The 18,497-nt window shown below is 40.0% G+C and overlaps 1 protein-coding gene across 1 annotated transcript in view; it reads right to left on the bottom strand.

Moving 5' to 3' along the window:
- Positions 1-3,133: 3,133 nt before the first annotated feature.
- The window catches only part of cbln1 (cerebellin 1 precursor), a 32,779-nt gene continuing 17,415 nt past the window's right edge, over positions 3,134-18,497 (bottom strand). The window contains exon 3 of the mRNA XM_031294814.2: positions 3,134-4,720. Within this exon, the coding sequence (XP_031150674.1) occupies positions 4,523-4,720 (198 nt within the window). The 3' untranslated portion in view covers positions 3,134-4,522. The remainder of the gene's footprint in view (positions 4,721-18,497) is intronic.

Consider the following 18,497-nt stretch of genomic DNA (forward strand, 5'->3'; position numbering starts at 1 on the left):
GTATCCCCCAGAGTTAGATAAGTCCATACATACCCTTCTCATCTCCGTGTAGCTTTGCTACTTCTGCTACTTGGGCGGAGTGATTATTACTCCAACTCTGAGCGAACTCCAGGCGAACTCTCTGTTCCTCACCACGGGGCTTCTCAGGTGCTACGAGCAAATCAATCACCCAAGTAGCAGAAGTAGCAGTGCTTCGCCTTCTGAGAATAGTTCCCAGTTTGTATACGGTTAGAAGATGGCTATACAAATCACAACATGTAAATAGGAAAATGTTGGCGTTATTTTGTCACTTATTCGAAGCAGTAGGCTAGATGGAGCTGGTTACCTCCAGGATCTGTGCTAAGCTAGGCTAGTGGTGGGTGCGTCAGACAGAGTTATGACACACACGGAGATGAGAAGGGTATGTATGGACTTATCTAACTCTGGGTGATACGATGAATAAGCTAAAGTCCCAATAAGTCATTGTGTTCCTTTAAGCTAAGCAAAGCTAATCGGTTGCTGGCTGTGTAGCTTCATATTTACGGTACCAATCTTCTCATCTACCTCCCAGGAGTGGTAGAACTATTTCTACCTTAACCAAGCAAACATTAAACATAAAGGTGGCAGAAGAAAAGTCCTTTTAGAAGCCAATGACTATGCAAACAACCTCTTTTGTTGTTTAGTTTGGAGGACTTGCAAACTTACTTTCCTTTTTCTTAAATTAGTGTGCAGCAAAGGGCCACGGGTTGGACTCGAACCTGGACCACTGAGGTAAGGACTGAGCCTTAGAATATGGGGCGCACGCTCAACCAGCTGAGCTACCAGGGCGCCACGGCCTTTTGACCAAAAACAAAAGTAAGTAAGGAAAGTAAGACGACTTAGAGTTTTTCCGTTATTAAGAGTAAAAATGTTCTTATATTTATGCCAATACAGTATTTGGCAGTTTAAAGAAAAAGGAAAGAGGAAAGCTGAGGGAAAAAGAAAATGTAGAAAAAAACAAAGTGCCATTGAGACTGGTAGGACAGCAAGTCAGAGAGAGGCAACAGAGAGATGTTGGAGAGATGATGTGTGAAGGAAGGAGGAAGGACAGGAAGGAGAATCCAGCGGAGGAAAGCAAAACATAAAGAGAAGAAATTAAGTCAGATGCAGGGGGAAGTGGAGAAGGAGGGAGGGAGCTGGAGGATGAGGGGAGATGATGTTGATGTTTGCTTGTTATTCCAAGACTAATTTTCCCCCCGGAGCTCATTAGAGTCTGGAGAGAAACGAACCACAAAACCTTCAAAAACCAACAGAGTGGAGAAAGAGAGAGGGATGAGCATCCAAAGAAAATAAAACGGAAACAAATGGAAACGGAGGAATGAGAGAATAAGTTTAGATGGACCGGGAGTAGAGAAAGAGGGACAAAGACGGTGCTAACAAAACCCAGAACCCCAATCGATTGGATTCAAAAAGAAAAAGATAAAGAGATGCAGTGTAGAAGTGATAGAGTACAGTTCCACGGAGACGTGTAGAACGGAGGAGACTGTAACAAGAAAGACACATCAACACACATGTGGCTGTGTGTGTGTGTGTGTGTGTGTGTGTGTGTGTGTGTTTGCTTTCAGAAGTCATGCCAGCTTCAACCAAATAAACTGCCAGGCCAGGCTTAAAGTAGGTTTAAGAAAAATAAAAGTACCATTTAAATTTTATTGATTTCATCAGAGCAAATAAATAAGAAAACAGTAGATAAATTGATTTGATCGATCGATTGATATTAATAATAATAATAATAATAATAATAATAAATAAATAAAGGTCCTTTTTAACTGTAGCTTTTTTTACATAACTAGTCTCAGCTTTTTAGCCACAACTTGGTTTGACCCAAAACAAAAACAAGAAGCATGTTTGTAATCAGAAGAGCAGAACGGCAGCCTCAGATTTCCACACACAATCACTAGTAAGTTTCTCTTAGAATATTTTTTCTTTTATATAACACTGAAGTACGGAAATACAGATATTATAATCATCAACCAGATTCAGTTTTCAGTATTAGTATTATTATTATCATCATAATACCAGTAGAATAGAAATGGTGGCTTAGATTTCGACATATTTATATATCCATTTATATATATACTGTGTAAATTTATATATATATATATGTATATATATAAACATATATATGTATGTATATATATACATTATACTGTATATATGTTTATATATATATATACATAAGCAATAAAGTTCGTGGTTGTAAGTTGGTTTCAGTGTCCAAAGTCCGACATTGAAGAAAAGCAAGGAAGGATCCGTGCTGGGAGGCAAACGAGTACAGCAGCAGATAAAGTACAGACATGAGGAAGGAGAGGGAGATGGACCATTGAGGAGAAGGAAGAGAGAGAGAGAGAGAGATGAGTGAGGGGATAACAGACATAACAGTTCACAAAAAAAAGGAAGAGATAATAAAATTGTGGGTAAACAGCATAGTCGAAAAGAGAAGAGGATCTTGGAGCGGGAGGGGTACAAAATGTGAAAAATCAACAGCGGTGATGGAGGATGAAGGATGATAGGACACGATGGAGGTTCATTAAAATGTTTGTGTGGCTGCCAGAGAGATGATAAAAAAAACACAGAAGGACTTTTGTGTGGCTTGTATCAATACCCATCTTAGGTCCATTTTAGTCGCTAGAGAGTCACGGTTAAGCCTATTTCCCCATGCATTGGTGTCTAACTGACTAATGTGAACAAAACATCTTTGGGAGTCCAGTACAGAGCGAGAACGGACTGCAGTAGGGCAAATGTGCATTGTCAATTTCGTCCATTTAAAGTGCTGTTTTGCCACTGACAGACTCAGATTGTTATTTTAAGTGTCTCAGTGACAACATTATGGAAAGGATCCCTACTAGAGTGCGGATCGGGCCACATTTTTCTGTCAGAGCCCGGCATGCGTCTGACAGAGCAGTAACCGAACCCGACCCGAGCCTGACAGGCATTAAGATATTTATGTCCAAGCCCGACCCGAGCCCGACGCAGTTAAAATCTCATACTAATGACACTTGTACGTTTGTTTGTGTGGAAAGCCACATGATACAAGCCTTCCGTGATCGCGATGATAAAATGACGGTTTATTTAAATGGAGTCTGGTGGGTTTGCAGCAAGCAATGGGATGCTTTTGTGTTAAAAAGAGGATCTTACTCTTTAACAAAAAGGTCAGCCTCTGTAGGGATCCTTTCCATAATTTTGTCAGACACTTGGAATAAAAGTTTGAGCATATCAGTGGCAAAACAAGCACTTTTAGTGGACTTAAATTGAAGGTGCACAATTGCCTAATCACTTAAATCGTACCTTGTTTCGCCGCTGCCCACTGCAGTGGTGTTGCTTAATACTGGACCAATTTCAGAGATTGTTGCTACCATCAGTCACGTACACATTAAAACATGCGAAAATAGAGTCCAGGTTGAAAAAAAACGAAGTTACCCTTTAATACTTTAATACATTTTCATTACAGTGGAAATGTAAAAAAAAAAAGAATTCTATAGTACTTTTGGAAAGATTGTGCTAGCTTGTAGGGTATTCTTTTAAAATCTTCTAATTTCCTGATTGAAGTCAGATAGCAACCCTGTCTCCTCCTGGCTCCTACATGTCTATACTACTCTTTTGTTTTCCTGACTACAGTTCATGCAGAAACTTAATTGCTGCCTGGATTATGTGTAGGAAACTCTACAGTTATGTACCCCACATGAGTTGTGAGGTGAAGGATTTTTATTTTTAAATCCAATAATTATTATAATAACTATAAAACACAGCTTTATGGGGAATGTAAATGTAGCACCTGATTTTGGGACCAGAGTTTTATGTTTCCCCTATAAAAATTCGAGTTTGGCTTTGGGCTGATCCAAAATCAGTGCAATTTATGTTGAGCATGAAAAAAAGTAGAAATATGTCCACAGTAAATTGGAGATGTGGGGAGCAGTTCTTCAAGAAACATTCCTTAAAGCTTGTGTTGATAGAGATTGATGCATAAATGAATGAATGAATGAATGAATGTGGAGGAAGGGTGGTGGTGGTGGTGGGTGGTGCACTCGGGCATTAGAACACTCTGGAACATACAGATGATCAATTGCGTCTTTCAGCAGAGAATAAAAAAGGTTTTGGCTGTCCAAAGCTGCAGTCAAGCCACTGAATAAAACGGAGGGAGGAAAGAATGGTTGAAAGGATAGATGAAAGGAGGAAGGGAAGTGAAGAAGCTGGCCATACACTTTCATGTACTGGCTTCATCATTTCTTCTCTTATTTTTACCATTGTATAATCATTCTGTGCCATGCTCTTACATCTCTCTAACATCTCCCTCCTCCCTCTGCAGCGTCCCAAACAGAGTCCGTTGTCACAATCCCTCTTCTTTTCCACCATCTTATTCACGTCCCTTTTCTTTTCCCCACGCCCCTCTTCTTCCTCCGTCTGCCTTTTCCCTCCCGTCATCGTCGCACTTCCCATCTTCCACCAGCTCCTCCTCCTTTCAAATCCACCCCCTGCTCTTCTTCTTCCTCTCCCTCTCCCTCTTCCTCTACACGGGGAACACCAGGAAGCCGGAGAAGGTGGAGTATTTCCATCCTCCCATGAGGTTTCCTCTTTCCAGTTTGAGGTAGGCCCGGTCTCCCTTCTCCATCTGGATCAGAACACCATTACTGGCCGCCTCGCGCGTCACGTCCTGGTCACCGGCAAACGCTGAAATCACCGGCCAGCCGTTGTGCATCAGGCTCACCTGGATGAGGCGGAAGAGAACCGACAGTTTAAAGAGTGAAAAGGGGGGAAAAATGAGACAGAATCTGTGTTCGAAATCGTTCCCTATCACGGAAATAGTGCACTATATAGTGTGTTCGCCATTTTGTAGTGGTGTTCGAATTCTCCACGGTAAACTTTATTCACTACATAGTCCACTATAAAATACCCACAATACACTGCTAATTTGAGTGTACATACGATGTACCCAACATTTTACTCCCGTATCCCACAATGCGGCCGTGTTTTCCCCTTTCCGCCTCCATCACACAAACAACGGGCGCATCTACTGACGCAATGATATTTTCAGTGGGTGTCCAACAGTTTGGTCGTTCCCTATATAGTTCACTATACAGGGAATAGTGAGTGAGGGAATGAGGGAACGGTTTCAAACACAGTCACACACTCTCCCACACAGGCAGGGAAATGTAGGGATATTTTTAGACTTCCTAGTTGAGCTGCAAGAATTTAGAAATATGTGCAGCAATGCATGTGGTTATGATAATACAACAGAATATGTTATTTGTGTGGAGCAGCTTTGTGCTGTGCAGTCAGCACGTTATCAATAGATATACCGTGTGCACTTTTTCAAAAACCACTTGGAGAAGATTTAACAATGAATTTGAAAGACACGCACGCAGGCATGTAGACACGCACGCAGGCATGTAGACACGCACGCACGCACACACACACACGCACTGTCTGACTCAACAAATGTTTCAATGGGGAAAAACATCTTCTTCTTACAAAGAGACGAAGCTGTCAGTGACGCGTCCCTTCCCAGGCCAGCCAACATAAACACCAGACAACACCAGTGTCTTTCATCACTTCTCTTTTTTTGAGCAACAGCAGAAAAAACAAGCACTCCCTGTATTTGGTTCCCTCCGTATGCTTCTCTAAGAGATGGTTTTATGCTACCTCTGGCACCGATGCAGTACTAAAATAAACTGAAATGAATTTTGGAGAAATGTCACTTTATGCAGGATCACACTTTGTAAAACCTGTGAGATTACTCGCCTTCCAGTGAGCAAACCCGCTGTACCTTGATAAGAAAAAACAACGCAGGGTTTGTGTTCTACTGCATTTCTAGAGATTGTTGCACACTGACTGATTTAGCATAAGGAAGAGGAAAATAAGCACACCATTTGTGAGTCAGTTATGTCATCTTGCTTTGTAAACTGAGGCTCCTATTCCCTTTTAAATGAGATAAATGGTATAAGAAGGGTAAATAGTGCCAAAAAGCACAAACTATGTGTGATGGATCACTGATCTGACAATTACGTCTGAAAGAGAATACAATACAATAAAGCAGCTAAACAACTTCACAAGTGTCCCAAATCCCATCAGACTGGTGTACACACTATACAGAGAGGAAGGAAGATGTTTATAGACAATTGTAAAGACTATTTATAAAGGGTTGTTTGCATGTGCTCTCTAGAATGACACATAGACACACATTGTTTTCTGATCTGATGTGCCTTTCAACAGGAGCGGCTGTGGCTCACGAGGGAGAGTGGCTCGTCCTCTGATCGCATGGTTGGGCAAGACACTGGGCCAGCAGTTTGCATGGTAGACTGCCGCTGTTGGCGTATTAGTGTGAGTAGGTGAGTGAGAGGCATATTTGTGAAGTGCTGTATAAATGCAGTCCGTTTGCCATTTACTAAGACGTGATTTCTCTTTGCCTTCCAAAATCGGTACAAATCACTGTTGAAAAATATTATGATGTGATAACTAGAGCTATAACTAACGATTATCAATTATACATTGATCTGTGTTTCCCAAAGCACGAGATGATGTCCTCAAATGTCTTTGTTTTGTCCACAACACAAAGATATTCAGTTTACTGACACAGATGAGTGAATAAACTAGAAAATATTCACATTTAGGAAGCTGGAATCAGAGAATTTCTACTTTTCTTTTCAAAAATGACTCAAACCAATTAATTGAATATCAAAATAGTTGCCGGTTCAACTGCAACCAAGAAAATGATAGCCCCCCCACCCCACTCGCTTTGTATAAAACAGTAGTTGGCGTATTTTCTAGACATAATTATGCTTGAGCTCTCTACAGCAAGGATTAACAAAGCCAAATCATCAACTATCAACCTATGGGAGCAGCAGCACAAATATCAGACCTAATGACCTCAACGCCACAAGAACTAGAGAGCGACTAGGCAAGGTGTGATTTCTGTTTGTTGGTTTGTTTCTTTTGTTTTCCCCGAGACCGCAGAGGGTGGGGGGGTGGGAGAGGGTTTTTGTTCTTGTTCAATTTGTTTATCTGTTCTATGCACCATCTGACATTACCTGGCACATATTGTGGAATTTGTTCTGTATGTCTGAATGATAAATGGTGCTAAAAAATAATAAAAAAATGATCTAAGAAAAAAAAATAAAGTTGGCGATTAAGTTAATAGCTGACAACTTATCGATTAATCAATTCATCTTTGCAGCTCTAGTGACAACACTTAACCCTGTCTCCTAAAAAAATGACGTTCCCATACTGTTCAACTGCACTGAATTCTCAATTGCTGTACGTTTTGAGGAAAACTTATGTTGCTCCAGATTAGGTTTGTTTCAAACATGTGGTTATCGTTGTGAATTGAAACACATCTACTTGGTTAGATTTAGGACAAGATCATGGCTAGGGTTCAAATAAGTAAGTTTGGTACATAATCTAAAATTAGTCAATGTTGACTTTTGGTTTCACACGGGAAATGAACAGCGGCCTTTTGGGTTATAGTCCTATGTTTGTTTGATCCTCATCCACCCCAACCTTCTTCCTATGCGGACTTTGATTATAAGTTTATTTGTGATACGTCAAAAACAAACGTAATACGGGATAAAATATGTTTCCCTCAAAACATAATTGAAAGGTAACACCAGAAAATCAGACCATATTACATCGGTCCTTAAATCTCCACAATGGGTTCCTGTGGGTCATAGGATAGATTTTAAAATGTTGTTGTTGGTCTATAAAGCACTGAATGGTCATGGACCAAAGCACATGCTAGTATTGTTTATGTTTACAATGTGTTTCTATTGTTGTATTGTGCTATACAAATAACCTGCCTTGCCTTGCCTTGCCTTTAACCTGTTCAAATCCACCTCTTTTTGCTTGATTTTCATCTATTTCCCTTTCCCAAAGGGAAAAGCTTATAACAGAAGAACTGCAAGGCCAAAATGCATGTATGAGGCTTCATTTGAAACCTAAATTATTCTAGTTTCTGAAAAGGTGCTTGATTAGCATGTGATTAAAACACAACACACACTACAGCAGTTCAAAAAAACTTAATTTTTTGGGGGGAAAAAACTAAAACATACTTTGTGCCACACTATGCAGAACACAACACATACCTTCTACAACTTGTCAATAAGACCTCTATACAGTTTCAGAACTCTAGTCCTAACCTAATGGGAGCTAGGGAGTTTTCAGTATTTGGTATTACAGGTGTCACTGGTGTGCCAAAACCTCTCCAAAAACTCTCCAAGTGAGAACATTAAGCTAAATGCTTTTACTCACTTCTATGCTATTAGAAAAAAACATACTAAAGACTTAAAATGACTTACAATACCTTTTTACATTCATTCAAACACTGTTGAACAATTTGGATTTGAATTTGGATGTTCCTATCATGCTATATACCGTTGGAAAGGGAATGTGATTGGCTACAATTGCCATGATTGACGTGTTGATAGCCAATGACAGCTTTTTCTAAGATGGCTGCTCAGAGAGATGACGCAGTGTATTGACAGACGCTCCACAGTGGGAGCGCTTGCTGGACGTCGGGGGCTGTCCCGGGGTGAAAACTAAACAGAAAAAGGTGGGGATAGTTTCATTGTATAGGCAGCAACCTGAAAAAAACAAACATACCACCAGCAACATGGTGCAGGGCAAGGAGAAATATATTATTTCAGACGGAACGAGATAGGCAAATGAAGTTAGCAGACAGTTAGCAGAAAATTAGCATGGACTCTACAGGACAATATCTTTTGAAAAACCCTTGTTCTCCTTTTGATCTGTGGACACTTAAGGACTAGAGGAATATAAATAAGCCAGGAATGGACGTCGATTGAGCGTTTAGGACATCCTACAGGTAGGGAAGCGTCATCATTTTGTCCTTTTTTTCTTCTTTTTTTTCAGTAACATGAGCACTAAGATTATGAATAATGCTTTGGCACTTATGGTTTCAGTAAAATGAACTGAATGATTGAGTTGCAGAGAATGATACCAATCAAACAATGTACAGCACGTCCATATTGACAAAAGTTTTGAACTTTTGTGTTTAAATGCTTATTATGTAACATGTCAGAACTCACGCAAGTTACGTAACCGCGTAATTGCCGGCGACCCGGTGGATGTTAACAGGGAATGCAATTTAGTTGTATGGGAACATAATTTTTAGGAGACAGGGCTGTAACACTAAGGTTTGGTTAGGTGTTGGCACAAAAAAAACCTTGTTTAAGTTTAAAAAAGATAAGATAGATAAGATAAGAAAATATCATGGTTTGGGTTAAAATTAGTGCTTAGTTAAAGTCAAGGAAACATCGGGGGTTGGATAAAAATGACTACTGTACTTCGTTGAGGTTAGGGGACCTTTGTCGTCATGGTTATGTTTAGGAAATAGTGTTAATTTTGTCACCTATTTTTAATTTAGTCTTAGTCTTGTGCCAAATGTCCTTGTTAGTTTTAGTCATATTTAGTCATTCACATATCTTTTTTTGTTAGTCAAGTTTTAGTCGGCTAAAAGTCTCGTCATTTTAGTCTAGTTTTAGTCAAAAGAAAACTCAATATATCTTAGTCAAGTTTTGGTCAAAACATTTTAGTCTTTTTTTATTTAAAAAAAGACTAAACATTGTAATAAATTATTTCTGATAACCATTTCAGTCAAATAGTTATATACAAATAAATTATATAAAGTTATATAAATATCTTCCTTATTTCACTAGTAAATTCCTGTTAAATGACAAAAACAACCACTGGATGGAAAACGGTATTTTACATTAACTCTGAATGCAGCACGAGGCTGGCGAGGCGACTTTCAAGTGAACGCAACATATGTGTTGTTTTTCAGACAACGGCAGCAGCAGACTGTCGTACGTCTCAGTGTTGGAATAGAGAGCCCGACCGATAAAGGATTTTTAAGGCCGATACCGATACAAATATTTGATGATTTAAAAATCCGATATTCCGCTATATCGGCCAATATATATTTTTAAAAATAATATCCAGAAATGCAGAAAAAACAGATTTCCCTAACATTAGTTATTTGTAGTTATTTATGAGTCCTCACTAAAATAATATGATAATGCAGTTTAAAAATAATAGGTTGTTTTATTGTCTCAAAAGAACAGAAGAACATCAAAAATATATTAAAGTTCTGATAAATAAAATGTATAAAAATGCAAACTTAAGATATGAAACTTAAAGTCCTTTGAACAAAAAGACAATAACAACAAACAAAAAAATCAAAGAGTGTTGCCAACAGGGACGTTGTAGAGTGCCCTCTGGTGGACAAACTATGCAACGCCAACACTCATATAACATGGTTGAAAGGTGTTTCGTCCGTTTTTATTTTATTTTTTTAATATGCAATTATCAGAATCATTTGTCATTTGTCATTTTAAATGATTCTGATGAATGAATAAATGCAGATACCGATAGTTTGGAAAATGCCTAATATCGGCCGATAATATCGGCCCACCGATGGCCCGCCGATATATCGGTCGGACTCTAGTTGGAATCCTACACAGTGAAATACAGACAAACTTTTACACCGTTTAGCTGTCAGCATTTTAACCGTGTTTAATCCAGCTGCTAGCTAACTGTAGGCTAACGTTACCTGATGCCAAGTGTAGTGTTAACTAGGTTGCCTCTAACGTCCGTTTAGGAGCATCAGAGAGAAACGCAGGCATTTAAGTGGCACCGTGATCTGCGTTGCTATTCGGTGCCGTATTAGCACGGGGTATCGGTACCCAACCCTAGTAACAGCTGAATAGTCTATCTCATGATGAAAAAGTAGAGACGATTGTAGATGAAAATGAAGAGAGATTTTATCTTAGTTTTTATTTTATGCAAAACATTTTAGTCTCGTCTTTTTTTGTCAACAATAATGCATGTTAATTTAGTCTTAGTCAGCGTTTTTGGACATTGGCACAGTCTCGTCATCGCCTTGTCTTAGTCATGGAAAAAAAGGTTGTTGACGAACATATTTAGTCTCGTCTCGTCTGACGAAATTAACACTATTAGGAAAGGAGACCACAGTCTTGCTAAAGAAAAAAAACTACGTTACTGTAACTCAGACTCCTGTGTTTCAGTCTGAAGATTTGTTGACAAATCCATCCACAGTGATCTCCTCTCTATGCTCTATGATAACAGAGCTCCCATCGTAGTTACCACACTAAAGGGCTTTGTCACTTCAACTTTTGCCTGACACAGCTGATACTGTTGTTCTTCCTGAGAGGACATTGTCTCATTGTATTGGATTGCATACATGGATGGATGGAATGCATTAGATAGTATAGGTGTTTATAATGCTGTGTCCACGACCTGGAATCTTTCCGCTGTTTCCGCTTTAAACATTGGCTTGTGGGACATTTATGTGATTTTTTAAACAGCAATGACAGCAAAGCTAACAACTCCTACAACTCTTGTCTCCACTACAAAGATACATCCATTACAAACCCTGATGTTCCATACCTACGTCCATCTTAAAGATGTTACTCAGAGATCTGCCTCACAACAAAGCTTTTAAAAAAAAAAAATTCTGTGCAGTAGTGTGTTATTGCCATTTTATAAAAGACAACAAGCTAACTGTGATTTAAAACAGTTTAGAGGGGCAATGCTTTCAGACTTCACCCAGTGTATGTGGGCAATGCATTTGTTTCTTTACATTATTTATACAGCATGCAGGGTTTTCAAGTTCCATCATCCCACAGTGCAGCTCAGTTCAGACACAACTCTTAATACATCAAAATATTTCCGTTCCCCCTGGAAGTAAGTAATAGTAAAACTGTTGCTAAGTGATGGAACACAGTCATAAACATCCCATAATTATACACTTATCCACCTCATTCTACCTGATGGTCAGGAGAGGGAGAGGATGTGTGTGTATGTGTGTTGTGTAGGAGATGGAGAGCCTGTCAGAGTCAAGAGCTCTCTTGGTCCAGCACTCCTTTTAATAGCAAACTGAACATAGTGACTTAGACTGAATGTGTGTGTGTGTGTGTGTGTGTGTGTGTGTGTGTGTGTGTGTGTGTGTGTGTGTGTGTGTGTTGCTCTGAACAGCCAGCCTGTGAATTTGATGAAAACACTCAGACTGTACTTAAACTATTTTTTTTAATTATCAGGGTGGAAACACAGCACAGGTCATGGCAAAATAAATATAGTTACTTAAAGGGACAGTTCAAAACACAAAAACAAAAATACATATTGTTCCTTTTCCCTATAGTGCTATTTATCAATCTAGATGGTTTTGGTGTGAGTTGTCCAAAACCATCTAGATTGATACATAGCACTACAGGTAAGAGGGCCCATATGCATTTTTGATTTGGGGGACAATTGTTCCTTTACGTAAGCAACAAATTCTATAAAAGAGGTTTTGCTGTATTTTATATATTATTCTATGCCTAGTCTCGCATTGCCAGACCTTCCTCCCCAGTGCTGCGGAGGAGGGTCTGGCTAGTCCACACAGCATTCCGGGATGGGAATAAAAACGTTCTTTGGTTTATTGGCATTTCTTAAAACCAATCGCAGTGGTCAGATTTAAAAGTTTTTTTTAGTCATACAACAGAAAACTCAGATTGGACAGATAGTCTAGCTAGCTGTCTGGATTTACCCTGCAGAGATCTGAGGAGCAGTTAACCATCCTCCTCATCCACCCGAGTTTAGAATGCCAACACAAAGAAAGAGGAAGGTAACGGACATCCGACCGAATGAGGGACATCCGGCGGAATTTCCGACGGCACCTGAACAATCTTGGAAGTGAAACGTCATTGATATAGACTATTATATACCCTACCTACTATTTATGTGCAGTATCTTTATGTACAGTAGCCGAGCCATAAGAGAGCTTTGTTTTGGCTGCCTGGCCTGAACTTGGCTCCTGCTGACCACATCTTATACTGTGGGGGAAATAACTGTCATATTTGTACATGTTTATTCAACTTCCACTTTTCAGTTTGACAGTTTCTTACTCCCTCTTCTGCTTCATATCCGTCTTCTCTCTGCAGTGTGGAGCAGACTAGTCACAGCCTTTAAGACAGTGACAAAAACCACTACTCATGGACGAGAAGAGGTCACCAAAGTCAGCAAGTTTCAGACTGTACATGTAGCTTCAAAGTGAATTTAAGGACTGAAGGTAAAAAATCGACAGTGAAAACACCTTGAACTGGGAAATTTCTCCCCTTCTTGCTCACCAAACGCAGCGTCTTTCCCTCCGCCGTCTTCACTCACTTTGATTTTTTAATGCAACCAGATACCACAAACAGGACCTCGCTGACTATTGGCTGAGTGAGTTTGGCCTTCGGGAGGGGTGAAAGTGTGCGTGTCATTCAGAACACAAGACAAAAAAAGAGCAACATAATGGTTTTTCTCGATTACACTGTTTTTGTGATCATTAGGAGGCAAAATCAAGATCAAATATTTGATTAATTGCACAGCCCTAACTGAAGGAAAATCTCGACTGAACATGCTAATGTGTGGAGAATCTAATTGACAAAGCAGTTGCAGTGTAAATAAGTAGTTTAAATCAATTGGTCTATCGCCAGCTCCAGCAGTATATATTGCAGTGCGGCACAATATTGACATCTTTGAGGATAACCGATAATTTCCCTGGACAATTCAGCTGAGTGCACCAATTTTAATGTAACTGCAATAATCCGTGAAGGCGTCTTACAGTAAAAAACACTGCTTCATTAGGATCTATCTTGATTTATTATTTATTAGCGCTGTTTACGAGGATCTTCAATCAGTGAAGGAAACGAGAGCAAATCACTTCAAACACATTCAACACCAGATGTGGATCTCGTCCTGCGGTGCGGCCATCATCAATAACTGACATCGCTGCAGATAACACTCGAGAGGTGAGGGAAGGAAACAAGTGCACAATTAAAACAAATGGCACCTCTTTTTACTTTTCAGGGGCAATGTAGGAAGTGTGAACGAGATGGAGGGTGGCTTTGTGATGTGTTTTAAATTATTTCTAGTTTATCTAATTTCTTTACAACCTTTAGCGGTTATTATGTAACTATTAGGTTTAAAAAACAGATTCATATATACAGTACATGTACGGGCATCTTATTTTACATCCAGCCCTTTTCTTGCAACAAATCAAGCAGAACGACTTACAGTAAAGCAGGCCAGTCTAAAAATATCAACTACTTCCTCCCCCACCCAAAATGTCAAGCTGAGCAAAATATTCCTACAATACAGATGACGGACACTAAAAAGAACAATGTATGTAAAGAGAGGTGCAACCACAGCCTTCAAGTTAGCCTCATTAACCTCCAGATCATCATATCACATAGACAAAAAGGGAAGGGAGGAGTGGGGGAAAGAGAAAGAGCACTGGCATAGATAGATAGATAGATAGATACTGTAGATAGATAGGAGGGCGGAATTAATCGAGTGAGAGAAAGGCAGACAGAAGATGGAGACAGGGAGAGGGAGGGGGAGACATGGTTCCTGTCCAGTGTGCATGTAATGCTTCCAAACTGAGACAGGGATGGCCAAAAAAAAGAAACCAGCATCCCTCACTCTGTTACGCTCGGATACATACACAAGCACAGCACACACACAAACCATGCAGACAAAATCCACCCTGTCACCTACCCAACCATTCAGCCATGTGAAACTCACACTTACAAACCTTCCCCCCTTCCCCAGACACACATATTGTCCCTCCACACACACATAACGCACACTACTCACACACACAATCCCTCTTTCTTTTCGTCAACCATTTAAACACGCTCCCTCGTTGTCTTGGTTACATTGCTTAAGTGCCAGTCAGAACTGGAATCTGTAACATTGCTTGGGCCAGTTCAAATAATGGCCTTTTGGCACGTTGACTCTGTTAAAGGTGCAGTCGGTAAGACTTATGCCGAACTAACTTTCTGTCATATTTGCTGAAACTGACCCTATGTTCGAGTAGAACTACATGAAGCATGAAGAAGAAAAATCCGGCCCCTCTGGCACCACCTACAGCCTGTAGTGTGATTTGCAAAAATCCACCGCTCCCTGTTCTGATGCACCAATCAGGGCCAGGGGGCGTGTCTAACTGCATGTCAATCACTGCTCATGCACATGCATTCATTCTCCCTTGTGGGGGGAGGGGCTTAGGAGACAGTTTCAGGCTTTGGCAGAAAGGGGGGAGGGACTGAGAAGTTGTTGATGTTCAAATTTTTTGGCTAAGTCCTGGATCTTCGCAATCCTACCTACAGCACCTTTAAGACATAACGGGACTGTTGACAGACAGCCACGGTGCTTGTGTGAATTTAGGCTTTCGGCATGTAAGAAGCATGTCAGGACTTTACGTATCATATAAAAGACAAAAGATTGTTTACTGCACAGCGGCTCTGTTAACTGTGGTGCAGGGAGCACATACAGCAGTTCTTTAGTTTAGGCCTTGTACCAAAGTCCAGTAATTATTTCCGCCGACAAAAGTAAAGTAGCTCACAAGGCTTTTTAAGTTAAAGCTGCTGCTTCAAAATGACTGCTGTGCTCAAAATGACGCATTTATAACTTTGCATCTCCTGATTAGACTCCATAATCGTGTGTGTTTTCACTGGCATTGTGACAGCTTTCATTCATATCTAAGCGATATAGAACATTGCTAGGATGACATTCTTGTCAACATGTAAAATTGGCAGAGCATGAACAGAAAAGAGTCTGAAAGGGACACAAATCTCTCTTTCTATCGTATATTACTATATCTTTCTCTCTCACACACGCACACGCACATGCACGCACACACACACACACACACTGGGTCAGTGTGTGATGTATACCAGTGATGTATAGCTCTAATAAAGCAGTGACAGTGGCTTTGGAAGGATGAGACTGTGGACACACACGCACGCACGCACGCACGCACGCACGCACGCACGCACGCACGCAGACACGCACACACACACACACACACACACACACACACACACCTGTATGAATAAAGAACATTTGGTTGTGCCTGGGCTGTCTGCCACCCCCTCAGTCAATCTCACACACACACACACACACACACACACACACACACACACACACACACACACACACACACACACACACACACACACACACTCAGTCAACTACACCCTTACAATTACCAGCCATAAATATAAAAGCATGATAATAGGGTTGTGCATCGTGTCAGGCCTGGATCGATCTGCATTCATTAATGCACGAGCACCAATTAACTGGCTGAGTAACGGAGAGAGAGACACAGAATGAGGTGGCAGAGATAAGATACATTAAAAGAGGGAAAAAAGAGATAGAAAAAGGGGTGAAATGGCAGGAGAAGGTTGAAGGGGAGAGAGAATACGATTGAAAGAAAAAATAAGTTGTCTGTCGTGTCAGCGCAGCACTTAATGCCAACGAACATGATGACATCCTGCTATTGCATCATCAATTCCTGTCCAGTCGACCGTCTTGACATGACAATGATAGTTTTTTTGTCCTAGTATTTTTCTTTTTGTCTGTCTCTCTTTCTCCACTTCTTCTTTTCTTTTTGATTCATCTCCCTTTTCTCACATGGTTAGATCGTTTCCTTTGCATTCCCTACTCCGATCTCTTACATGTCACCTCTCTTTTCTGCTCTCATTCCCTCTCACTTTTTTTCCTCAACCATCTCTCTCTTCACAGACGTGGACGTGGTGATGAATACGTACATAATGGTGCGTCTGGCCAGGCTTCCTATAGTGGAAGTTGTCTAAGGTTTGTAGCAGAATTACTCCAGGGTCATTCAGGAGATCATACAAACACAAACCTCTAACAGGAATTATTATTAAATATATTATATTTAATATATAGGGGAAAACAAAGACTCAATCAATGGATTTAAGATACATAGATCATATAGTATAATACATATATAGTATATAATAGTCTTACACCATATGGCAACACTAAAGTCAAAGTGACACAGAGGCCTTATGTAACAAAATAGTACAAAATTACTGTTTGTACAGATTGTAAACTTCTAAAAACTAACCTGACTAGTCACCACCTTCTATTGTTGTTTCGCAATAAAGGCTTACCAACCCTTTAATGTTATGATAACAATAATTTATTGTTGAAACATGCAATGTTTGAGCTAGTATCAGCAGGATCTTTACTCATTATCAGCAGCTCCAGTGAACAGAATAAGAACTATACTAGAGGACAGAAATTTTTTTTACAGCTATAGACTGGGACTAGGATCAGTGTAATAAAGTGACACAACCCCCTGGTTATATAGGGTTCCTGCTGAAACAGGGCTCTTTGATTGACAGGACTGATGGCAAATAGTGATCAATAAAGCACTATTGTGCACAGGATTGTAGTGGTGCTTCTTTACACAGCTAGTCGCCTGCTGCCAACAGTTTCAATGTGAAAAGTCATAATTTCTAGCAACACGCTTTGCATTTTGGGAGGAAAAAAGCTTTTCCTGCTGTAAGGCCCTCTCATTATTAGAATCCGGAACATCTGTGCTGGCCAGGAGATTTTATTTAGGTCAACTTGGTGTGTCTATTTAGTCGTTTCTACAAGCTTTTTGATTTTCAGATTTCTGTTCTGTGCAGAAAACCCACCTTTTGGAAACCCACAGTAGGTGCTTCCTAGAAATACAATCCAGAAACGCAATTATCACCCTGCAACTCTCAGCGGTCCATTGTTTTGTAACCATTTTTAATAAGCAGTTTTTCTCGTTTGAGATGGAATTAGTCCATAAATGGAAGACATGTTATAATGCCTGAATATCCCAAATATATTAATAGGATGTTTGTGTGCAGTATGTCTGTTGGAAGTGAGATGCTCTGTAATTACTGAGATTTTGCATTACCACTGCGGTGAGAATAAAGAAAATCTAAGGGGACTGAGAATAACTATTACATAACAGCATTAGTAAGTACATAATAAAAAGTAAAATTTTTTTCAAGGCAGCTCCACTCAGGATCTGCCATTTATTTATATTTTATACAGTGAAAGTCATTGTTCCTCCAGCCATCATCATTCCAGACAAGTGTTGTGTACGTCACTGGCATTACAACAGATTCCCTGCAAGCTCCATATCTTACAGTCCCATTGCAGAGAGTGCTACTGCAAACAAAAAACAGTCAGTGTTTCTTTAGTCTTCTAGTGACCTTATCCTCCATCAGTGATGCAGCGATCACTGCAGCCTCTTTACCTCTGCCAGCAGTGTGGCAGGTTTTAATCTTTATGTTTCCCTCAATACATCCAATTTAAAGAGTTCATTTGAAAACACTGGACATCAGTCATCAAAGACATGACTCACTTTTCACTCTAACTGGCCAAAGCGCACAGCAGTGAGAAACACTTTTATAAGGATGCATGGAACACTGCAGTCATGCAGTCTTACTGTTTATTATTAATATGCCACCGTGGAAGTGTGGTGCTATTTTGAGCCTTGTTAGTGGTATAGAAATAGCGATTTCTTTTTACTTTACCCTCTGCCCTGAAGACTAGCATTATAAGCTAATCAGAGGTTTGCGCTATCTTGTTTCAAGCAAGTATCCCAGATTATTGTTATATCTTTATAATTATTATTG

This window comes from Sander lucioperca, chromosome 7 (genome assembly GCF_008315115.2).
Source record: "Sander lucioperca isolate FBNREF2018 chromosome 7, SLUC_FBN_1.2, whole genome shotgun sequence".
Lineage (NCBI taxonomy): Eukaryota > Metazoa > Chordata > Actinopteri > Perciformes > Percidae > Sander > Sander lucioperca.